The 22,885-nt window shown below is 34.6% G+C and overlaps 3 protein-coding genes and 1 long non-coding RNA gene across 7 annotated transcripts in view; 3 read left to right on the forward strand and 1 right to left on the reverse strand.

The window, feature by feature from the left end:
- Positions 1–13,723, forward strand: unc93a (unc-93 homolog A). 4 transcript variants are annotated; one of them, XR_015517715.1, is made up of 10 exons: positions 1–177; positions 2,533–2,714; positions 4,759–4,988; positions 5,065–5,190; positions 6,930–7,147; positions 8,122–8,257; positions 10,292–10,423; positions 10,844–11,493; positions 11,971–12,181; positions 12,246–13,723. XR_015517715.1 is itself a non-coding variant. In XM_087297234.1 (8 exons), exons 1-8 carry the CDS (start codon positions 79–81, stop codon positions 11,134–11,136), a joined length of 1,416 nt encoding a protein of 471 aa, XP_087153360.1. In that variant the 5' UTR covers positions 1–78; the 3' UTR covers positions 11,137–13,152.
- efr3bb (EFR3 homolog Bb (S. cerevisiae)) overlaps positions 1–22,885 on the forward strand; it is a 1,037,141-nt gene that overhangs the window by 484,693 nt on the left and 529,563 nt on the right. The gene's annotated exons all lie outside the window — the stretch shown is intronic.
- The window catches only part of LOC147839446 (uncharacterized), a 24,006-nt gene continuing 11,426 nt past the window's right edge, over positions 10,306–22,885 (reverse strand). The window contains exons 5-9 of the long non-coding RNA XR_015518994.1: positions 17,494–17,561; positions 16,344–16,407; positions 12,981–13,117; positions 11,011–11,088; positions 10,306–10,399 (exon numbers count right to left, since the gene is read on the reverse strand). This is a non-coding gene — a long non-coding RNA (uncharacterized LOC147839446). The remainder of the gene's footprint in view (positions 10,400–11,010; positions 11,089–12,980; positions 13,118–16,343; positions 16,408–17,493; positions 17,562–22,885) is intronic.
- Positions 18,472–22,885, forward strand: part of pimr138 (Pim proto-oncogene, serine/threonine kinase, related 138) — a 6,569-nt gene continuing 2,155 nt past the window's right edge. Inside the window, exons 1-5 of the mRNA XM_087298845.1 lie at positions 18,472–18,933; positions 20,494–21,198; positions 21,537–21,679; positions 21,967–22,345; positions 22,703–22,879. Coding sequence (XP_087154971.1) covers positions 18,801–18,933; positions 20,494–21,198; positions 21,537–21,679; positions 21,967–22,345; positions 22,703–22,879 — 1,537 coding nt within the window. The 5' untranslated portion in view covers positions 18,472–18,800. The remainder of the gene's footprint in view (positions 18,934–20,493; positions 21,199–21,536; positions 21,680–21,966; positions 22,346–22,702; positions 22,880–22,885) is intronic.

Below are 22,885 nucleotides of genomic sequence, written 5' to 3' on the forward strand. Positions count from 1 at the left end.
CTAGTATCTGGTTTATTTTAAACTGACACGTTTTGCAGTAGGAATTTCTCCCTTTGGAAGCATTTACAGGATTTCACGATGAAAAAAATTATGAGCCGAAACACCAAAAATGTCTTGGTGGTTTCTTTTGGATTTTTGTTATTATTCACAGCATATGGAGGGCTGCAAAGTTTACAGGTAACAGATTATATGATATATATCAGAGATAATTGTGTTGTTTTGAAGAATAGAAATTTTACCTAAAAAATGAGTAAACATGCTTTTAAAGTGATCAATGGACCTAACCAACAAAGTAAACCCGTTTCCTCAAATTATTAGGTAAATAAACTATGAATATAATTATAATAAGTCAATTTAACAGTTAAAGTGGATTTACTCACTTTAAGTCAACCTACACATTTTAAAGCAACAACTTTAGTCAATTTATCAAAATAACTAAGCTTAAAAAAAGGATTAATTGGATTAACTAACTTGTTTTAACTTGTTGCTGAATTTAAACAAACTAATAAAATTTAGCAATGATCAACTTAATTTGTTTGTTTAAATTCAGCCCATATACATTTTGTGCAATCAGTTACCTTAAAAATGTAGTGTAATTGTTTTTTGTTTGAACAAAAGTGATGCCTAATAACTTAAAATGTAAACAAAGTAATTGACTTTTCTTAAATGTAGGCAATTTTCTACATGATTTGCATCATGATGGTAAATAACCATTTATTAGAATTATACAGGGTTTTATCAAGTCAAATTTAAGACTTTTTATGATCATTTAAGACCATTATGAATGAGATTTTAGACTTCTACAGAGCTAAACACTGAGGATTTTTTGTAATATCTTGATTGGACCAATGGAATTTGAAAAACCAAATGTAGTTATTTCTTAATCACATCATTTAATGTGTCAAAACAAGAAAACTGTAGCTGTACAGACTTTTTTCAAAATAATGTTTTCTTTGTTTTAAGTTTAACATTGTTAAAAGTATATTTATTATAAATAAAACTACACAAATTATATATATATATAATTATAAATTATACAATATTATATATATATATATATATATATATATATATATATATATATATATATTTGTTTGCTTTTGATTGAATATTATTTTCACTCACACTTTCTTCTTAAATTGTTTTGGTGTAAATAAAAGATTATGTAAAGGGATATATTGCTGGTACTATTATGAGGAATTTAGTTTTAGATTTTAGTTTTCTTTTCCTGATTTGGGTCATTTAATCTTAAGAAATTGCTATAAAACTTTTAACAGCTGTTGTGAAATAAATCTCTTTGAAATCAAAACTATTAAACATATCTAAGTAGATCTTATCTTAATAGATTGTTGGTCATTGGATGGTTGTTGGCCTGATTTGTTAACTTTACTTAAACAACTTTTGAAATTAAAACCTGTTTAAAATGATTTAAGACCTACAACACAATATTTCTGTGAATGAAAGACTTTTTAAGACAAAGAGTCAAAGGGCGGTGTGGTGGTGCAGTGGGTAGCACTGTCGCCTCACAGCAAGAAGGTCACTGGTTCGAGCTTCGGCTGGGTCAGTTGGCATTTCTGTGTGGAGTTTGCATGTTCTCTCTGTGTTGGTGTGGGTTTTGTCTAGGTGCTCCGGTTTCCCCCACAGTCCAAAGACATGCACTTTAGGTGAATCAGGTAAGCTAAATTGGGAGTGTATTGGGGAATGGGAGTGTATGGGTGTTTCCCAGTGATAGGTTATTGTTGAAAGGGCATTTGCTGCGTAAAACATATGCTGGATGAATTGGCGGATTATTCCTCTGTGGTGACCCCAGATTAATGAAGGGACTGAGCCGAAAAGATAATCAGTTGATGAAGTCAAATTGTACTTGACTTTTTAAGACCCTGCAGACATCCTGTTATAGGTCCTAAAAATTGAATGAATATGACTGAAAATATGCTTATTTGCTCTATAATGTCTCATTATTTGTCCCAAAAAGACGAGACATTCAATATTGGTGTATTAAATGACATTTACAAATGTGATTTCATACACACCAAAAGCATATTATATACAAATAAGGCACACATTTGAAGTTTATATATTTTTTTCAATAAAATGTTAAAATATGGAAGAAATAATCTTCAGTGTTCACTGTAAGAGATATATTTATGTAAAAATGAAAAATGTCGCCACAGTGGAATGAACCACCTGCTATTCCAGCATATGTTTTACAAAGTGGATACTCTTCCAGCCACAACCTAGTACTGAAAAACACCCATACACACTCACATTTACACACACTCATACATTACTGCCAAATTAGCCTCCCCAATTGACCTATAGCGCATGTCTTTGGATTATGTTCCAAAGAGCACCAGAGCACCCGGGGAAAACCCTCGCCAACATGCAGATTCACAGGAATGCCAACTGACTAGTCATAACTTATTTGTATAGTTAACTAACTGCTGCATTGTTAACTAAATGTGTGTCTCACTGATTAGTATTGATTAGTTGTTTTATTTATACTGACAGTAGAGTTTTTGTATGTTACAGAGCAGTCTCAATGCTGAGGAAGGAATGGGTGTGATTTCGCTCAGTGTCATCTATGCAGCCATCATTCTGTCCTCGATGTTTCTGCCACCAATTATGATTAAAAATCTGGGCTGTAAATGGACCATTGTCGTTTCTATGGGTTGTTACGTGGCGTATTCCTTTGGAAACCTTGCGCCAGGCTGGTGCGTTGCCATTTCTCTACCTTATGTGCTTACTGTAATATTGTGGGAAAATTATGATGATTTTCAGCATCACATTATGATCCTTCAGAAACCATTCTAATCTGCTTTTTAAATAGTGAAATATTGAATACTTTTTTTGGGTCAAAGAATTTGCTCCACTGTTTAGTCAAATGTCATTTGCCAGGGCAGACTTAGTGATTTGGGGGCCCTAAGCAATTCCAGGTATGGGGCCCTAGTAATGAAACTCGAAACATTCTCTTTCTCTATAGATTTTTCTTTTCTCTGTAGATTCTTTTTTTTTTTTTTTTTTATAAAAATGCAAATTAAAAATATATTTTAAGTGGAACCTTTATCTTTTTAATATAAACTTAAATATAATTTAAAAAATAAATGAAAAAAAAACAAGTTTACTAAATATGACTTCATTCATTCATTCATTTTCTTTTCGGCTTAGTCCCTTCATTAATCAGAGGTCACCACAGCTGAATAAACCGCCAACTTATCCAGCACGTTTACGCAATGAATGCCTTTTCAGCCGCAACCCAACACTGGGAAATACCCAAACACACTCATTCACACACAAACACTAGGGACAATTTAGCTACTCATTCACCTATACCGAATGTCTTTGGACTGTGGGGGAAACCAGAGCACCCAGAGAAAACTCACATTAACACGGGGAGAACATGCAAACTCCATAAAGAAATCCCAACTGACCAAGCTAAGGCTCAAACCAGCGACCTTCTTGCTGTGAGGCGATCATGCTACCCCTTGCGCCACCGTGATACCTGTTCACAAATTATATAGTTATTTAGCCTCATTTGTGATTTTAATATTTGCATCTGCAGTACGGACGTTTCACTACTCAGAGAAAAAAAAGTAATAACATTAAAATCTTAGTGGTTATAGACATATTTTACAATATATGATGAAAGTTTAGATATATGATCATTATATGCCTCCTGGCCTAATTCCCTGGGGCCCTAAGCGGCTGCTTACCTTGCTTATTGGTTAAGTACGCTCCTGGTCCTCTGAACACAAATAATTTCTAAAATCATGATGTCCACTACAGTTTATGCATGTGCTGTATTAAAACAGACATCAATAGTTTTTTATTATCGGTTTAGAAAAGATAAATCACTTCCAGAGCTCTCAGATTAGGCATAGATACACTGTAAAAACAATTCTTGCTGCCTTAATTTTTTTACTTGAATCAAATGAAATTTTCTAGTTATCTTACATCGATGAAATTGACTTAAAATATTAGGTTCAACATTGTTTAACTTAAAAAAATTAGTTGAAACCTGATTAACTTATTAAAAATAAGTTAAAGCAACATACAAAATATGTGTTGTCTTAACTTTTTGTTTACAGTGTATAACCAATAAGATAATAAGAATTATATTAAATTGCATATTAGTCATTTTTGTTGTTTGCTTTTGGCATCTGAACATCTGAGCCTAAAGTAGTAGCTGTCACATAAGACATAAATACAGATTTAGAGAGATAGTTCCTCCAAAAATGAAAATGTACAGTTGATTTGCTAACCCACTGGCCTGTAAAACTTTTTATATTTTTTTAGTATTAAACTGGCTAGATGGACCACAAGCTTTCCAATGGTTCCTAAAATCCAAAGTGGGTGCTGCCTAACAAGTTAAAGAAGATTTTTTTTACTGAATCTGTGGTCTTGATGATTCATATAATGCAAGTCAATATCTATGTTTCCATGCAGCTATTTATTTACATTTTATTATAGAATAAAAATTTTATTCTACTCGGTTATGCATGCTTTTTTTGCACATTTAAAAAAATGTGTGCGCATCTTGGCATTTCCTTTAACAATTTTTTATGCATATATTCAAAATGTGTGCATAACTGAGTAGGATTTTAGTGTGTTGATAAAAAAATGTGCATAAACTACGATGGAAACACTTTTACCGAACTAATTCTAGTATGCGCATGAAAAAGTTATGTGATTTTGTGTCACCCGCAATGCATTTCAGTACCTTTCTAAATTAAATTATTATTATTTTTTTGTCTGCAGGGCAAGTCTGATGTCCACCTCTGCCATCCTGGGAATGGGAGGTTCACCGCTGTGGTCTGCAAAATGCACTTATCTTACAATAAGTGGAAACAGGCAAGGCCAGAAACACAACAAAAAAGGCCAGGATCTCATCAACCAATATTTTGGAATCTTTTTCTTCATCTTTCAGTCTTCTGGAGTATGGGGAAACCTCATGTCATCTCTGATATTTGGCCAGGACCAAAATATAGGTACAGCTCAATTAAAACACTGATAATGTACTTTTTTTGGTAATTGTATATGCATTGATTGTTTATGTATCATTAGTTGAAGTCCCCAAGGAGAACCTGGAGTTCTGCGGTGTGTCAACATGCCTGGACAATTTCACTGTCATTGGAAACTCGACACGTCCATCAAAACACCTTGTCGATACACTACTAGGCTGTTACATCGGTAGGTAGAAACAATATCTGTAATCATATTTTTATCCAAAACACTTTAGGGTTTACTAAAATAAGTAAATTATTTCATTTATTTATTACAAGTTCTGTGGTTTTAATTTATATTATTCTGGATTTCATTTTAAATATAATAATTTAAATAGTAAAACTTGCGTGACACGGTGGCTCAGAGGTTAGCACTGTTGCCTCACAGCAAAAAGGTCGCAGGTTCGAGTCCTGGCTGGCCCAGTTGACATTTCTATGTGGAGTTCGGAAGGGCTTTCGCTGTGCTAAAACACATGCTGGAAAACTTGGCGGTTCATTTTGCTGTGGTAACCCCTGAGAAAATGCACCTAAGCTAGTAGATAAGCTATTTGTAGCTAGCTGCAACACTGCTAACCAAGCGTGTCTTGCTTCGTTCAGGTGTGGGGCTTCTGGCCATTATTTTCGTGGCGGTGTTTCTGGACAATATAGATCGAGATCAGGCTAAAGAGTTTCGCAGCACTAAGGGCAACAAATCCTTTTTATTTATATTATTCTGGATTTCATTTTAAATGTAATAATTTAAATAGTAAAACTTGCGTGACACGGTGGCTCAGACGTTAGCACTATTGCCTCACAGCAATAAGGTCGCAGGTTCGAGTCCTGGCTGGGCCAGTTGACATTTCTATGTGGAGTTTGCATGTTCTCCCTGTGTTAATGCAGCTTTCCTCCAGGTGCTCCAGTTTCCCCCACAGTCCAAACACATGCGGTATAAGTGAATTAGGTTAACTAAATTGGCCGTAGTGTGTAAATGTGAGAGTGTAAGGGTGTAAAAGTTGGCGGTTCATTCTGCTGTGGTAACCTCAGAGAAATAAGAGACTAAGCCAAAGGAAAATGACTGAATGAATAAAACTTAAAAGTGACACATTTTGGTAGTAAAGTTTACTAAAGCCCTAACACAATGTTCTTACTTTAGGTTAATTGTCAACTGTTTACTGAATATTTTATGGATTGAATTTTAACTGTTGTTACTTGATAAACATTATTTACAAATTAACAAAAATAAATTAAATAATTACATGTAAGATGTACCAATAGATGGCTGCAGAAAACAGCCAAATACTGTGTTTGTAGGAGAATACTTCAGATCAGTGAATGTTTAGTAAATGTACATCATCTTTTGTCTAGCTACTTTGCTACTTGCTGTAAAAATAGCTACACTAGAGAATATCTGTGATTTAGCAGTTGTATCTTGTGATTCATGTTATTAGTGTGTTTATGTTTTTGAATTGCATTATGGGACTTGGATCTTTCTTCCAACTACTTATAACCTCAAAAAGTTTGAAAAAGTGACTTTTATTAACATTTGTAACAGTTTAAAGTGATTTATAGTCTGGGTTGGTGTTGTATTTTATGCTACAAAAACCTTGTAACAAACTGCCAGTACATTTATATACTGATACATACATAATTTCGTATACATTACAGTATTTCAAACTATGTCAATAAAATCACTTTGTTAAACTGTAGAGTTGAATGTTCAACATCAAAAGTCGACAGAGCAGAAATCAAGCTCCCATAATGTAATTTCACAAACCATAATAAATGGAAAACACTTACAAATTACAAAATACAAAAACTGTGTAGTTAGCGGGAAAGCTAACTGAGTTACTATCAAGCTTTTGAAAAATGCAGCTAAGCAAGTAGATAAGCTATTTGTAGCTAGCTACTCACCAACACTGCTAACTAAGTGTGTCTTGCTCCATTCAGGTGTGGGGCTTCTGGCCATTATTTTCGTGGCGGTGTTCCTGGACAATATAGATCGAGATGAGGCTAAAGAGTTTCGCAGCACTAAGGGCAACAAATCCTTTTGGGACACCTTTCTGGCCACCTTCAAGCTCCTGAGAGACCCCAGATTGTTGCTGCTCATCCCGTTGACCATGTACAGTGGATTTGAGCAAAGTTTTCTTTCTGGTGAATACACAAAGGTAAAATACAGACTGCACTATAATTTGTATTCGTTTGTTAACAGGTTCTGTGTACTATTTTGTTATTCACAGGTTTTGCTCTGTTTATTTATGGTTATGAATTGCATTATGGGAGCTTGATCTCTGCTCTGTCGACTTCTGGTGTTAAAAATACAAATGTTTAATTTTAGTAGTTTGAAACAAAATATTGTATACAAAATAATATAGAGAGAATTAAGTGGGTAAAATAAAAAAGAAAGTAAGCTACTGACTGTTTATGACCAGATTTTTGTACAGTATTTTAATAAACAAGCCAGGACGATACAGTTGAAGTCAAAATTATTAGCCTACTCTATATTTTTTCCCCAATTTTTTGTTTAAAGGAGAGCAGATTTTTCAACACATTTCCAAACATAATAGTTTTAATAACTCATTTCTAACAACTGATTTATTTTATCTTTGCCATGATGACAGTAAATAATATTTGACTAGATATTTTTCAAGTTATTAGTATTCAGCTTAAAGTGACATTTAAAGGCTTAACAAGGTCAATTAGTTTGTGTAATTAGACAAGTTATTGTATAATGATGGTTTGTTCTGTAGACAATTGAAAAAATATAGCTTAAGGAGGCTAATAATATTGACCTTAAAATGATTTTAAAAATTAAAAATTGTTTTTATTCCAGCGGAAATAAAACAAATAAGACTTCTGAGAAAATTTCCTTGCTCCATTAAATATCACTTGAGAAATATTTAAAAAAGAATAATATTTCACAGAACAGCTCTGTTCCCCTAATTGTATTACTTCAAACTGTTACACATCTCAATAAAAGTCACTTTTTAACCACAATAGGTGTTGGAGGAAAGATCAAGGTCCCATAATGCAATTTAAAACCCTTAATTCAGACATGTTTTTACAGTGAGGGGTGCATGTAAACTAACCCATCCCAATGAAATATAACTTGAATGTGTTTGTGATCCTCTTCCCTCTGCAGAACTACGTGACTTGTGCGTTAGGAATACATAACGTTGGTTTCGTGATGATCTGCTTCGCAGCTTCAAACTCTCTGTGTTCATTTGCGTTTGGGAGACTGGCTCAGTACACTGGAAGAATTGCCCTCTTCTGCTTGGGTAATGCAAGGACTGATTGACATACAGTTGAAGTCAAAATGATTAGCCAGTATTTTTCAAATATTTTCCAAACGATGTTTAACAGAGCAAGGAATGTTTTACAGTATCTCATATAATATTTTTTTCCAACGGAGAAAGTCTTATTTGTTTTATTTTGGCTACAATAAAAGTAGTTTTTACATTTTTTTAAAAATAATTTTAAGGTCAAAATGATTAGCCCTCTTAAGGTTTTTTTTCAGACTGTCTACAGAACAAACCACTTTTATACAATGGGCCCTATCATACACCTGGCGCAATGTTGCGCAAGGCGTGATGCAATTGTTGTTTGCTAGTTTCAGCTTGGCGCAAGAGTTGTTTTGATGTTTTGCGCCACGCTGTTTAAATAGCAAATGCATTTGCACTCATATGTGCGCCCATAGGCGTTCTGATCTAAAAATGGAGGCGTGTTGAGGCGCATTGCTGGTGCGTTGATATTTTGAGAATAATAATAATAATTCGCAGACCACGCTAGTTGTGAGCCTCGCTTACACACTGCTTAATACACACAAGATGTAAAGCAATTAAAATATTAAGGTTATATATAGGATATTATTATATATAATTATAATATTTATATTATAAATATTATAATTATATATATAGTAATATTTTAAATATTTATACATATACAGTTGAAGTCAGAATTATTAGCCCCCTTCAATTTTTTTTCTTAGTTTTTAAATATTTTCCAAATGATGTTTAACAGAGCACGGAAATTTTCACAGTATGTCTGATAATATTTTTTCTTCTTGAGAAAGTCTTATTTGTTTTATTTCGGCTAGAATAAAAGCAGTTTTGAATTTTTTATGAACCATTTTAGGGACAAAATTATTAGCCCCTTTAAGCTATATTTTTTCTCAATAATCTACAGAACAAACCACTGTTATATAATAACTTGCCTAATTACCCTAACCTGCCTAGTTAACTTAATTAACCTAGTTAAGCCTTTAAATGTCACTTTAAGCTGTATAGAAGTGTCTTGAAAAATATCTAGTCAAATATTATTTACAGTCATCATGGTAAAGATAAAATCAATCAGTTATTAGAAATGAGTTATTAAAACTATTATGTTTAGAAATGCGTTGAAGAAATCTGTTCTCCGTTAAACAGAAGTTGGGGAAAAAATAAACAAGCGGTTCTAATAATTTAGGGGGGCTAATAATTCTGACTTCAACTATATATATATATATATATATATATATATATATATATATATATATATATATATATATATATATATATATATATATATATGATTAAAATATTACTAAACATATTATTTCTAGCCTAAAAAAATATAAAAACCAGATAATTTCATGCCTTCTTCATCTCGGGGGCTTTTTCAGTTTATTCATAACAATTTGCTTTTGTATAATGTTATTATTATTAGTAGTATTATTTATTATATGCATATTTATATTTGTTTTATTAAAATCAAGCTTAGATTTGCCCACCTGTCAGGTTTTAGACCATATGGGTCATAGCATGTGTTTTAGGATATAACTTGCAGTTTTTCGAACACTCTTCGTTATCATTGTTCATCAGACTCCGATTGGTTTATTCTCAAAACACACCTTTAACTAATTAAGAAAATAAGCATTACCCTTTCAGACCATGCACAAAGCGGATTTTTCCGTCCTTAAAATAGTAAAAATGGATTCTGGCTCGCTCTTAATGTGTTAGGGTGTGCTTTGCACTTTGCTTGTGGATCGACAAAATAGAGCCCAATGAGTTGCTTAATTACCCTAACTAGCCTAATTACTCTAGTTAAGCCTTTAACTACATTAAGCTCAATACTAGAATCTTGAAAAACATCTAGTAAAATTATGTCCTGTCATCATGGCAAAGATAAAATCAAATTATTATAAAATCCATTATTAGAAAGGAGTGGCTAATCAAAATGGCTAATAATTCTGACTTCAACTGTATAATAAAATGTAAAATTTTGTTGTTTGCTAGAATTTATGCTCATTCTTTTTTTCTCCACTTTTACAGCTGCAGCAATAAACCTGGGCTCTTTTCTGGGTCTTTTGTACTGGAAGCCTCATCCAGACCAGCTGGCCATCTTCTTCGTGTTTCCGGCCCTCTGGGGAATGGCAGACGCTGTGTGGCAAACACAAACCAATGGTGAGGGGCTCGATCTGAGTGCAACTATAAGGTCAAGCTATAATAACCAATATAAAATGGATAGTTTTGGTTTAAAGTCTGATAAAGAGTCTGATAAATCTAATCTGATGAAAGTGAATTGTCATTGCTGTGTTGATATATAAGGCATAGATGAATGGATGAATGGATAGATGGATGGATGGATGGATGTATGGATGGATGGATGGATGAACTAACAGAAAGACAGACAGACAGACATAGATAGATAGATAGATAGATAGATAGATAGATAGATAGATAGATAGATAGATAGATAGATAGATAGATAGATAGATAGATAGATAGATAGATAGATAGATAGATAGATAGATCACCATTGCATTACATTAGCATCACCAAATGTTTCTTTTATTTACTGTTCTGTATTTTACTTCATTGCAGCACTTTATGGCATCCTCTTTGCTAAGAATAAAGAAGCAGCTTTCGCCAACTATCGCATGTGGGAGTCACTGGGTTTCGTCATAGCATTTGCTTACAGCACATTCATCTGCCTGTCCACCAAGATCTACATAGCTTTGGCAGTTCTGGCTCTTACTATGGTAACTTACCTTTACGTGGAGTACAACGAGTACAAGCATCCGACTCCACAAGTTACTGAGGACTTCCTCAAACCAATCAAGCCCAAGCTGAAAGACGACAAAGAAGACAATATTATTTCCCAGACGCAACTGTAAATATATTTCTAGATGATATTTCTGCCTCAGTATATACAGCTGAAGTCAAAATAATTAGCCCTCCTCGGATTTTTTTTTCTTTTTGAAATATTTTCCAAATAACGTTTAACTGCAAGGAATTTTTCACAATATGTTCGACGATGTTTTTTCTCTTTTTTGTTTTTTTTTCGGCTAGAATAAAAGCAGTTTTCAATTTTTTAAAAAACATTTTAAGGTCAACATTATTAGCCCCCTTAAGCAATATATTCTTTTCGTTTGTTTACAGAACAAACCATCATTACACAGTCACCAGCCACTTTATTAGGTGCACCTGTCCAACTGCTCTTTAATGCTAATTTCTAATCAGCCAATTACATGGCAGCAACTCAATGCATTTGGGCATGTACACATGGGCTGCGTCCGAAACCGCATACTTCCATACTATATAGTACGCTAAAATCAGTATGCGAGCAGAGTAGTATGTCCAAATTCATAGTATTGGAAAAATAGTAAGCGAGAAGTAACCGGATGATTTACTATTTCCGGCGAGATTCTGGAGTGCGCATCACATGCACGCTGCGCTATCCCACAATGCCCCGCGAGATAATTCATGAATGGAAGTGAAGCGATGCAACTGACGCAGGTAGGTCACGTGACCATGATAAAATGGCAGATGTAGTACGTCCGAATTCCATTCATACTTTTCACATTCATACAGTATAGAACAAACTTTTGTAATGGCAGAGTAGTACGTTTTAATTTAAATGCAGTACCTACTGAGTAGCAGGCGGTTTCAGACGCAGCCATGGTCAAGACCATCAGCTGCAGTTCAAACAGTGCATCAGAATGGGCAAGAAAGGTGATTTAAGTGACTTTGAATGTGGCATGTTTGTTAGTGTCGGGGTGGACTGTAGTAGACAAGCTGGACTGAGTATTTCAGAAACTGCTGATCTATTGCGATTTTCATGCACAACCATCTCTAGGGTTTACAGAGAATGGTCCGAAAGTAAGTAAATATCCAGTCAGCAGCAGTTCTGTGGGCATAAATGCCTTGTTGAAGCCAGAGGTCAGAGTAGAATGGACAGACTGGTTTGAGTTGATAGAACTCAAATAACCACTCTTTACAGCAGAGGTCTGCAGAAGAGCATCTCTGAATGCACAACATGTCGAACCTTAATAAGTCGAAACATTGTTGAATCTATGCCATGAAGGATTAATGCAGTTCTAAAGGCAAAATAGGGATCAAACTGGTGCTAGTAAGGTGTACCTAATAAAGTGGCCAGTGTATGTACTGCACAATGAATTGCCTAATTACCCTAACTTGCCTAATTAACCTAGTTAATTAGGCAGCTAGCTAATGTCACTTTAAGCTGTATAGAAGTGTCTTGAAAAATATCTGGTAAAATATTATGCACTGTCATCATGGCAAAGATAAAAGAGATCAGTTATTAGAAATGAGTTATTAAAACTATTTTGTTTAGAAATGTGTTGAAAAATCTCTTCGTTAAACAGAAATTGGGTAAAAAAATCATTCGGGGGGGGGCTAATAATTCAACTGTGTCTTTATTTGTAAAATATAGATTGTTTTTGTTGTTGTCTTTCAGAAATTATTTTTACAGCATGTTTACAGTATTGAAAAAGATTCCTGTTTTCATAGAGTATCTTTCTATAAATCTTATCAGTGTATTAATATTTCTTTGAATATGTTTGACATAGGCTCATTCTGAAAATGTAGCTCTATATACATTTCTGGAGATCACGGATTATGTAGCCAGAAGTACCTATGGCTGCATTTCGTCTATAAAACAAATGCTGCGGGGCGATATGACGCCATTACTTCTCTCGCTTACCAGCTGACCGCTTACCTGACCGCTTACAGCTTTCCTGCTGTTACCAGTTTGTCCAGTAGCTCACCCCGTATGTTGGCAGACTTGAGACACAGGGAGGAGTTGACCAAGATGTCAGGGGTTTAAGTCCAGAGAAGAACGGGTCCAGAAAGCAGCTAAGACAAAAACAGAAGCCAAAAAAAAAACAAAACAATAAATAACAGGGTAAGTATGTGGTAAATCAGAAAACATGGTAAAAATCAGCTGGAGGTTTTTCGATTTCTGGATTGCTTTTGAAAACTGTGGGTTGGCTTGAAACACTATTGGTTAGGTTTAGGAAAGGAGGAGGGTGGGTCAGTCGATAAGTCAGTCTATCATTCGGTCATTCGACAGCGTCCTCTGGTGGATTTACGTAACAGCAGGTGCGAATGACACTCGCGAGAGAAATCTGAGATCTCTGAGAGGTGGATATGCGACAACAAAAACTAAAAAAAAAAAAAAAAAAGTTGCTCCTGGGAAGTATTTGGTGCTCTCCAAAACTGTATATAGTGGAATAGAATGAGCCTGGGTTGAATATGTTTGTTGTGTCAATCACAGTAAGTAACAAACAGAATGAATATGTTAAATATGTCTGGTTAACACTTTTGCACTTTTAAATTACATAGACATATAGACCTGTAAAATGTTTATAAAGTAAGCTTGCATGACTCATTTTAAAACTGTTGTACATATGAAGTAAATAAACATGTTTTTGTTCTCATAAAGCGTGATTTTGAATTAAATTACTGGTGACTATGTATGTTTCCGTGATGAATCAAAGTTCAGTACTGCATCACAAGCCAAATCTACATGATGACAATCGTAAATTCAGATCCAGATAATAAAATGTGATCGCAAATGACATTGTAAAGAAAGAAACGATATAATAATCATATTATTATACTATATAATCTTTCCCTCAACGCCACTTCACTAACAAAACAAGATAGAATAGAACTGCTTTTATCTGACATAAAAATCTGCACATGCATTATGATTTCCATACAAGACAACGTTTACAGCTTTTATCAGCTAAGTCTAAAGGGCACGCAGGAATGGATCTTCCTGAGAAGCTCATATAGATAGTCCAATTGAGTCATTACGAGGTTTTTATTCAAGGAAGGAAGCAAGATATAATTTTAGATTAGTCTGTTTATTCTTTTTCTTCTAGTCTCTTTAAGTTTCACGTTTTAAATGGCACATATTATACAAAAATCACTTTATAAGGGGTTTAAACACTGTTTTGTGGCAGCAGTCTGTGAATATAGCGAGCCTCTAATGGTAAAAAATAATTCATTCAATTTTTTATAATCACACTTGATAAAAACAGAAACACTTCTACCTTTGTAGGTGGCATCAGACTGGGAAAAGCCCCACCCATTAGTGACAATCTCTTCCTCATAAGCATAGACAGACGTAAGTGAGAAGCAGCCATCCGCCATTAGAGTTTTGAATCAGCCACTATGCTGACACATAGGCATTTGTAGCTCCACCCTCTTTTTAAAGGCACAAGCATTTCAATTAAAACCGACAGTCACCAAAATGGCACAATTAGAATCAAAGCCTAAAGGGGGCTGTTTCAAAGAATTATAAAACATTATTTGTGGAGTATTCTGAGCTGAAACTTTACATACACACTCTGGAGATGTCATGATCACAGGCGATCTATGCATAGCTTGAGAACTACACATCTGGAATCACATGAACTACAATTACCAGGATGCTTTGTGGCAATCAACTCCTGCTACAGCTGTGAACTATCTGGTCTGATACACCCACACAAACAGGTGAAGATCATTCTCATGGAGTACCAGGACTATAAACACAGCGCATACACACACACACACTTCTTTGCTGAGTCTTGCTAGTCTGTAACTTTACAAAGCTTTTCCTTGTCTTGTCTAATCGTGTTTTTGACCTTTTACAATGTTTTGTTTCCGTTGTTTTCGCCGCCTGTCCTGACCATTCGCCTGTTTTTTTCTGTATTTTGGATTACATGTATGCTTGTGTTTGCCCCTGTTTTGACCGTTGCTTGTCTGACTAATCTGTTTATTAAACTGGGTGTGGATCCTCAACTCCATTGTCTGGTGTCCCATCCATTACAGGGGACACCAGAGACTTACATCTTGTAAAAAGGGGCATTTAATAGGTCCTCTTTCAATATGTCTGCTTTATTGCAGTGGCTATTACTGTTTACACAAATACTGTAATAGAAGCAAAGCTGTGGGTAAAAATATTCCAGTGCATCCTCACTGTATTACACAATAATTTGGTTGTTAAATTTCTGAATGACAGAGATAAAAATGTGGCATGTACACAGATTTTCTTATGACAGTTATCAAAACTATTAAATAAAGATTTATGGGGAATTGTGTAACATCTATTAAACATGCTTGGATTCTTACCAGATAATATATATTCTTGGTCTTCGTTATAAATTACAGAAGTCAGACATTAAAACAATAATTTTTTAGATACATTTTTTGTGTTTTCATTGTTTTACATTTTTTTATGTGACAGAATTTCAACCTGTTGCTATAAAGCCTTTCCTTGCATATATGAATGAATTATATAAATAAGATAATGGTTTACATGTTACACTGCTGGTCAAAATTTTGGAGACATTCATATTTTGTTTAATGTTTCTGAGGGAAAAGTATTTTCTGCTCACCATAAGGCAGCGTTTATTAGGTCAAAAATACAATAAAAACAGGTGAATTGCCAAATATATTTTTATTTTTACAATGGCTGTTTTCTGTGTAAATTAATCTTTTAAGTGAATTTGTTTTTTGAATAATTATTCCAGTCTTTGGGTGTTTGCAGTGTTACTGTTAACATCTCTCTTACTCAGGACCAACAGAGCCTGGATGCAGATGAGATACAATCTTAGACAATCTCAGCTGCGCATGAGTATTCAGACAGTTGTAATCTCAGCTATGCATGCACACTTTGCCGTGGGTTAAAGATGCCAAAATACGATTTACAAACTAAAGGTACAACAGACAAAAGAACAACCAGTATGTATATCTCACCAAAATTAAATATATGATTTTATCATCATAAAAATGTTAGGAGCATACTCTTTAACTGCTTTAAATGTTGACTGTTTAATAGAAGTTAGTAAAGTTATTGCAATACAGATTGTCGATTATGAGATGATTTATTTAAAAAAAACTTTAGTTTTCAAAGGGACACACTATACTCATTTATGCTGGACACTGTACATTTGTAAAACCCCTTTTTAACGTGAATATCTAAGAAAATATTAATATAAATCCATGCCTTTAATACATATCATGATCCCTGTAATGAATATTTAGAAACAATTCTCAACAAACATCCAATAATCTGCTCTTTACATACTTGTGGTGCTTGGAGGTTTGTTCTTCTGTCGCTTTACATTTTCTGTGTATATTTCCTCTGCATCCTATTAAACCAAGAACAGCCATGTTTAATATTATTATAATGATTTACAGACACTCAGACATGTGCAGAGATAGACACTGGTGGTGCTACTCTCACAAGTTCAGTGCATTTTTTGACCAGTTTGAATTCTCATTCCATAATTTTTTTCAAAACTTTTTAAGTGAGTATTTTAGAAACTGCTGATCTTTTGAGATTTTTATGCACAAGCATCTCTTAGGGTTTACAGAGATTGGTCTGAAAGAGAGAAAATATACAGTGAGCGGCAGTTCTGTGGGCGCAAATGCCTTGTTGATGCCAGAGGTCAGAGGAGAATGGCCAGACTGGTTTGAGTTGATAGAACTCAAATAACCACTCTTTAAAGCAGAGGTCTGCAGAAGAGCATCTCTGAACGCACAACATGTCAAACCTTAATATGTCGAAACATTGTTGAATCTATGCCATGAAGGATTTAGGCAGTTCTGAAGGCAAAAGGGGGATAAACCTGGTACTAGTAAAGTGTACCTAATAAAGTGGCCAGTGTATGTACAATGACTTGCCTAATTACCCTAACTTGTCTAACTAACCTAGTTAAATGTCACTTTAAGCTGTATAGAAGTGTCTTGAAAAATGTCTAGTCAAATATTATTTACTGTCCTCATGGCAAAGATAAAAGAAATCAGTTATTAGAAATGAGTAAGTAAAACTATTATGTTTAGAAATGTGTTGTAAAAATCTCTACGTTAAACAGAAATTTGGTAAAAAAAAAAAACAGTATGTATATATTTCACTAAAATTAAATATATGATTTTATCATCATAAAAATGTAATGAACATACTCTTTAACTGCTTTAAATGTTGACTGTTTAATAAAAGTTAGTAATACAGACTGTCGATTATGAGAAATTTTATTTAAAAAAAAAACTTAGTTTTCAAAGGGACACACTATACTCATTTATGCTGGACACTGTACATTTGTAAAACCCTTTTTATTGAGAATATCTAAGAACATATTAATATAAATCCATGTCTTTAATTCATATCATGATCCCTGTAATGAATATTCAGAAACAATTCTCAACAAACATGCAATAATCTGCTTTCTACATACTTGTGGTGCTTGGAGGTTTGTTCTTCTTTCTGTCGCTTCACATTCTCTGTGTATATTTCCTCTGCATCCTATTAAACCAAGAACAGCAATGTTTAATAGACACTCAGATATGTGCAGAGATAGACACTCTTACAAGATCAGTGCATTTTTTGACCAGTTTTTTTTTTATCATTTTTTTCAAAAATTTTTTAAGTGTATTTTGAATTTTGAGAGCATTTTTAAGTGCCATTTCTTAAAATCCAACATGAGAAAGTGATAGTCCAGGACACTGACTGAATGCAGGACACTGACCAAAACCACACAGATATAATGTTTACATAATTCAAAACACTTCATTAATAACGTTGGTTATTTTCATAATACTGTTAATAAATACAATCAAATAAAAGAAAACAATTGGTGTTTAAATTGCATTATATATATATATATATATATATATATATATATATATATATATATATATATATATATATACACACACACACACACACACATTCTTACTGCATAACTGCTGGTGGAGAGATTAGTAAAAGTGAATAGGTGAACAGTTTTTGACATGACTAGTGTTTTTTTATATTATTATTCCGTCATAAACTGATTAGTTTATTGAATGAATCAGATTGTTCACCCAGTAAGACATGACGCCATTTTATTAAATTCATTGTTAACGTACATAACTTCTGTATTTTGCTGAGTAAATTGAGTCATAGTGTATATCTAGTAATCTGATATAATATACACTATAATATATTGTGTTTAATGTGTATACAAGCGCTTATCGCCAACAACTTACATTTGAAGAACAAAATAAATGCTAAGACAAATCTTACCTGTAAATGTTTTTAATCAACCATGATTAAAAAACGAATCTCGAGTTCACCAAACGACCAGTCATGATTCATCAAACAGGAAACAGTCAAACAAAGATTTCCTGAAAAATCAGTTTATTTTGCTCCAAAAAACACCCGTGAAGGAAACACACAACCGCTAACTAGAGAAGATTAAAGATACACAGTGCAAAACTGACCAATCACGTATCAGTTGGCTGGGAAACGCTGGAACACATTCGAATTCTTACGAGAGACACCTCTTACATTCCACATTCGCAATTACTCTTACTTGACAAGTGTTTAGTTGAGTTGTACAAAGTTCGCTTTGAATAATTTGCTTTTCGTACATTGTCAACTGATAGCGTACGATTTATTAAGGCTTACTCTGACAAACGAGCTTTACTTTGTGAATTTCAGTATTTATTGTAGGTTTATTTAACATTTCTCATATTTAAGTGTACGGAAATTAACCCAAAAATGTTATTTACCGTACTCGGAGTAATTGCTCTCTTCCTGAGAGAAAGATCCATCAATTCCACCGTCTCAGGTCAAGATGAAAGCTTCGACCGTCAAGGACTGGTTACGGTACCCCCCGTGGCCACCAGTGATGGTAAATAATGTTTTGTGTTATAAGAACATGTTGCTCATTATGTATACTGGAGTCTTTGTAGCGCTCTACACTTATTAGACCTTACTGTAAAACATTATTTACAAAAACAAAGTGAATAATAATACAGGCCTGATGAAAACTGCTCACACAAACGTGTCTAATATGGTGTCAACAATAATATAAAATAATAGCTCTTGTTTTGTTTCTAGTCCAAATATAAAATTTTTAAATCAAGAATCTTTTTTTCTAGACAAGCAAGAATATTGTCTGGTTTTCATAAATATTGAGTCAAAATAAAGTTATTTTCCCCTCTTAAAACAAGCAAAATTATCTGCCAATGAAGAAATACATTTGCCTTCCCCTCTGGCAGATTATTTAGCTTGCTTTTAGGAAAACTCAGTTTATTTTCACATATTTCTGAAAACAACACTGTATTTTTACTTGTCAAGAAAATGCTTCTTTATTTCATGTTTTGATATTTGGACTAGAAACAAGACAGAAACTGAGTAAAGTATTTTTGCTTCTGCATAAAGTTTTCCATTATGCATTCGTAATCTGTAAAGACAAAATCATTTTCTCTGCTTCAAGATGGAAGGGTTTGTTCACCCAAAAATGCAAATTCTGTAATTAATTACTCACCCTTATGTCACTCCAAACCCCTGAGACCTTCTTTCATCTTCTGAACACAAATGAAGTTGTTTCTGAAAGCTCTCTCATCCTGCATATACAGCAAGGTTCCCGACTTCCTCAAAGTACATAAAAATACCACAAAACTTCCTCAAACAGACCAAATGGCAACAGTGGTTCAATCGGTATATTATCAAGCTACGATAATACTTACAACAGTTTATTCTCTTCAGTGTTACATGCGTTCACAAGCACTTTGGACCGATAAAACTCCTGGATGCCTGAGCGTGGCTTCCTCTGTTTTTTTTTTTTTTTGGGATGTTTTTGGTATCTTTCTGGCCTTTGAATGAGTCTGGACCCTTGCTCTCTATGGAGGATGAAGGAGCTCTAAGATTCCACCTAAACATTATAATTTGTTATGAAAATGAACAGAAATATTGTTTACTGCCATACAAAAATCAACAAATAAAATATTAAAACCCACAAAATTTTAGTGATTTTAGTTCGACACCCCTGTTTAATCACTTGTCTCTGCTTGTAATTTGTAATCCTAAACCACTAAATCCTTCAGGAATATGTCCTAAAACACAATGCAGTGGTTTTAATGGATAACAATTGCTGATATTTAATGTTTTAATGTTTTTTGTAGTGGAAAACATGAAAACTTTTCTCATAGTTTTTAGTTGTTTTTGCCAAGCTTAGGGTTATTTTATTTATTGTTATATGATACAAACTATAACAGCTATAAGTTCATATTGACATGTATTTATACAAAACAAATCATTAATTAAAGTGAATTTGATTATGAACAGTAATTTCATTGTGTGACCTCTTTAATTTAATGACCAATTTGTTTATATAAATAATAAACTCTGGATAAATATAATTTAAGTAAAACTAAAATCTTTTGTTTCACATTATTCCTTCCTTCAGGTCGAGAAATCGGTGACTGGTGTGAAGAATTATCTTTTCATCTGGAGGAACAGATCAATGTTCAGACTGAGGAACCGTCACTGGAGGAACCTGTTGATGGTCAGAGTAAAGAACCATCACTGGTAGAGTCTGACAGTGTTCACGGTGAAGATCCATCACTGGTAGAGCCTGACAGTGTTCACGGTGAAGAACCATCACTGGTAGAGCCTGACAGTGTTCACGGTGAAGAACCATCCCTGGTAGAGCCTGACAGTGTTCACGGTGAAGAACAATCACTGGTAGAGTCTGTCGATGGTCACAGTGAGGACTCAGCCAGCTCCTCCAGAAGTAGTGATAATGTTCCTCAAGAGATTTACTCAGCCGGATTCAACTGTAGTATTGAGCTCACAGCCAGCTCCTACAGCAGCTTCTTCTCTGCTGAGTCCGGCTGTGGTGATGACGCCTCTACAGATTTTCTGTCCGCTGAGTCCGGCTGTGGTGATGACACCTCTACAGATTTTCTGTCCGCTGAGTCCGGCTGCGGTGATGACCCCCCTCCAAATGTGGTCTCTGCTGAGCCTGGCTGTAGTCATGACGACCCTCCAAATGTGGTCTCTGCTGAGCCCGGCTGTAAAGATGACGTCGCTCAAGGGGCAACCTGTCAGACAAAGGGCGCTGTCCCACCTCAGCCAGAAGAGCAGAAGAACAAAGACACACACATCATTGGTAAGTTAACGATCATGACACCCTACTCACCCAACAGACATGCATATTTTATTAGTGTTTTTATGACTTTAATTCTTTAAATTGGCTTTAATACACATTTTGTTCAGGGATAGCTGATAACAGAGATGGATATATATATATATATATATATATATATATATATATATATATATATATATATATATATATATATATATATATATATATATATAAATTATTAAAACCATAATCATACATATAGGGAAGACAAGATTCAAAAAGGTTTTATATGATGTTGGTTCATTCCACTGTCACTAATTCTCACATTTGATTAACTTCTCTTCTTTCTCTTTTCACAGAGATCAACTCAAAGTCTTATGAAATCGGGGCTGTGCTGGGCAAAGGAGGCTATGGAACCGTTTTCGCAGCGACCCGTTTACAAGATGGTCTTCAAGTGGCAGTAAAAATTGCAGATTTCAAGGACAGGCGATACATCCGTGTTGTAAGTAGTCTGTGCTCTTTGCTCCGATTAACTGTTTCTATTTTAAACATGTCATATTAAAGGTGCTGTATGTAAGTTTTTGACTCTTTTAGAGCACAAAAATACCATAATATGTTTGCAGATATTTTAGAAACATGCTAAGTGTCAGTTATTCTCCTTTGAAAATGTGTCTGTCTTTGTTTAGCTCTCTATTATCTGCCCACTGGTTTTTATGATAGACGTCACCAACAGTTTTAACAGGAAATAACTTTTCCATCAAATGATCCTAACAACTGTCTTTCTTCTAGGATGGGTTTGACAGACTACTTCCAGAGGAGATCGCTCTGCACTATCTTGCTACTAAAGGCCCCAAGGTTAAACAAATTGTTGATCTTCTGGACTGGAAGGTGGAAGCTGATTGCTACTTCATGGTCCTAGAGCGGCTCATACCCTGTGTGGACTTAAGTAATTTTTTAGAAGACCACAAAGGCATTGTTGCAGAGGACGTGTTACGGAAAATCATGTTCCAGGCAACAATTGCAGCTGACACATGCCTCAAACGTGGAGTGTTTCACCGCGATATTAAGCTGGAGAACTTGCTGATCAACCCAGAGACCTTAGAAGTCAAACTGACTGACTTTGGGTGCGGTGCCCTCTTTAATGAGAACGGTTACACAGAGTTTTGGGGTAAGTAAATCTCTCAAAGCTATAAGGAGCTGATCATTCAAGGGTCATTCACATAAGACTCTTGAAACATTCACTCTTGTTTAACTATACCATGGGTGTCAAAGCTCAGTGCTAGAGGGCCGGTGGCCTACAGAGTTTAGCTCCAACTTGATTCAACACACCTGACAGAAAATGACTAGTGTACTTAGTAAGAGCTTGATTAGCTTGTTCAGGTGTGTCTAAGTGGGGCTGGAGCTAAACTGCAGGACACACATCCTCCTGGACTGCGTTTGAGCAACCCTGATCTATATTATTGTTTACATTTTTGCATGGAAATTTAAATGTTGTGCTAATGGAAACAAAATCTCTTTCTTTCAGGCACACCACAGTACTGCCCTCCCGAGTTTAAAGGTGTTAACACATACGATGCTGAGCCAGCGACAGTATGGACACTCGGGATTCTTCAGTATTTGCTAATATTCAACAATTTCCCAGAAAACCTTGACCTCTTCAGGTTGAATTCTGGACATGCAAAGCATGATGGATGGTCAAAAGGTGAGA

Source organism: Danio rerio, chromosome 20, assembly GCF_052040795.2.
Source record: "Danio rerio strain M-AB ecotype USA chromosome 20, GRCz13ab, whole genome shotgun sequence".
In the NCBI taxonomy this organism is placed as follows: Eukaryota; Metazoa; Chordata; class Actinopteri; order Cypriniformes; family Danionidae; genus Danio; species Danio rerio.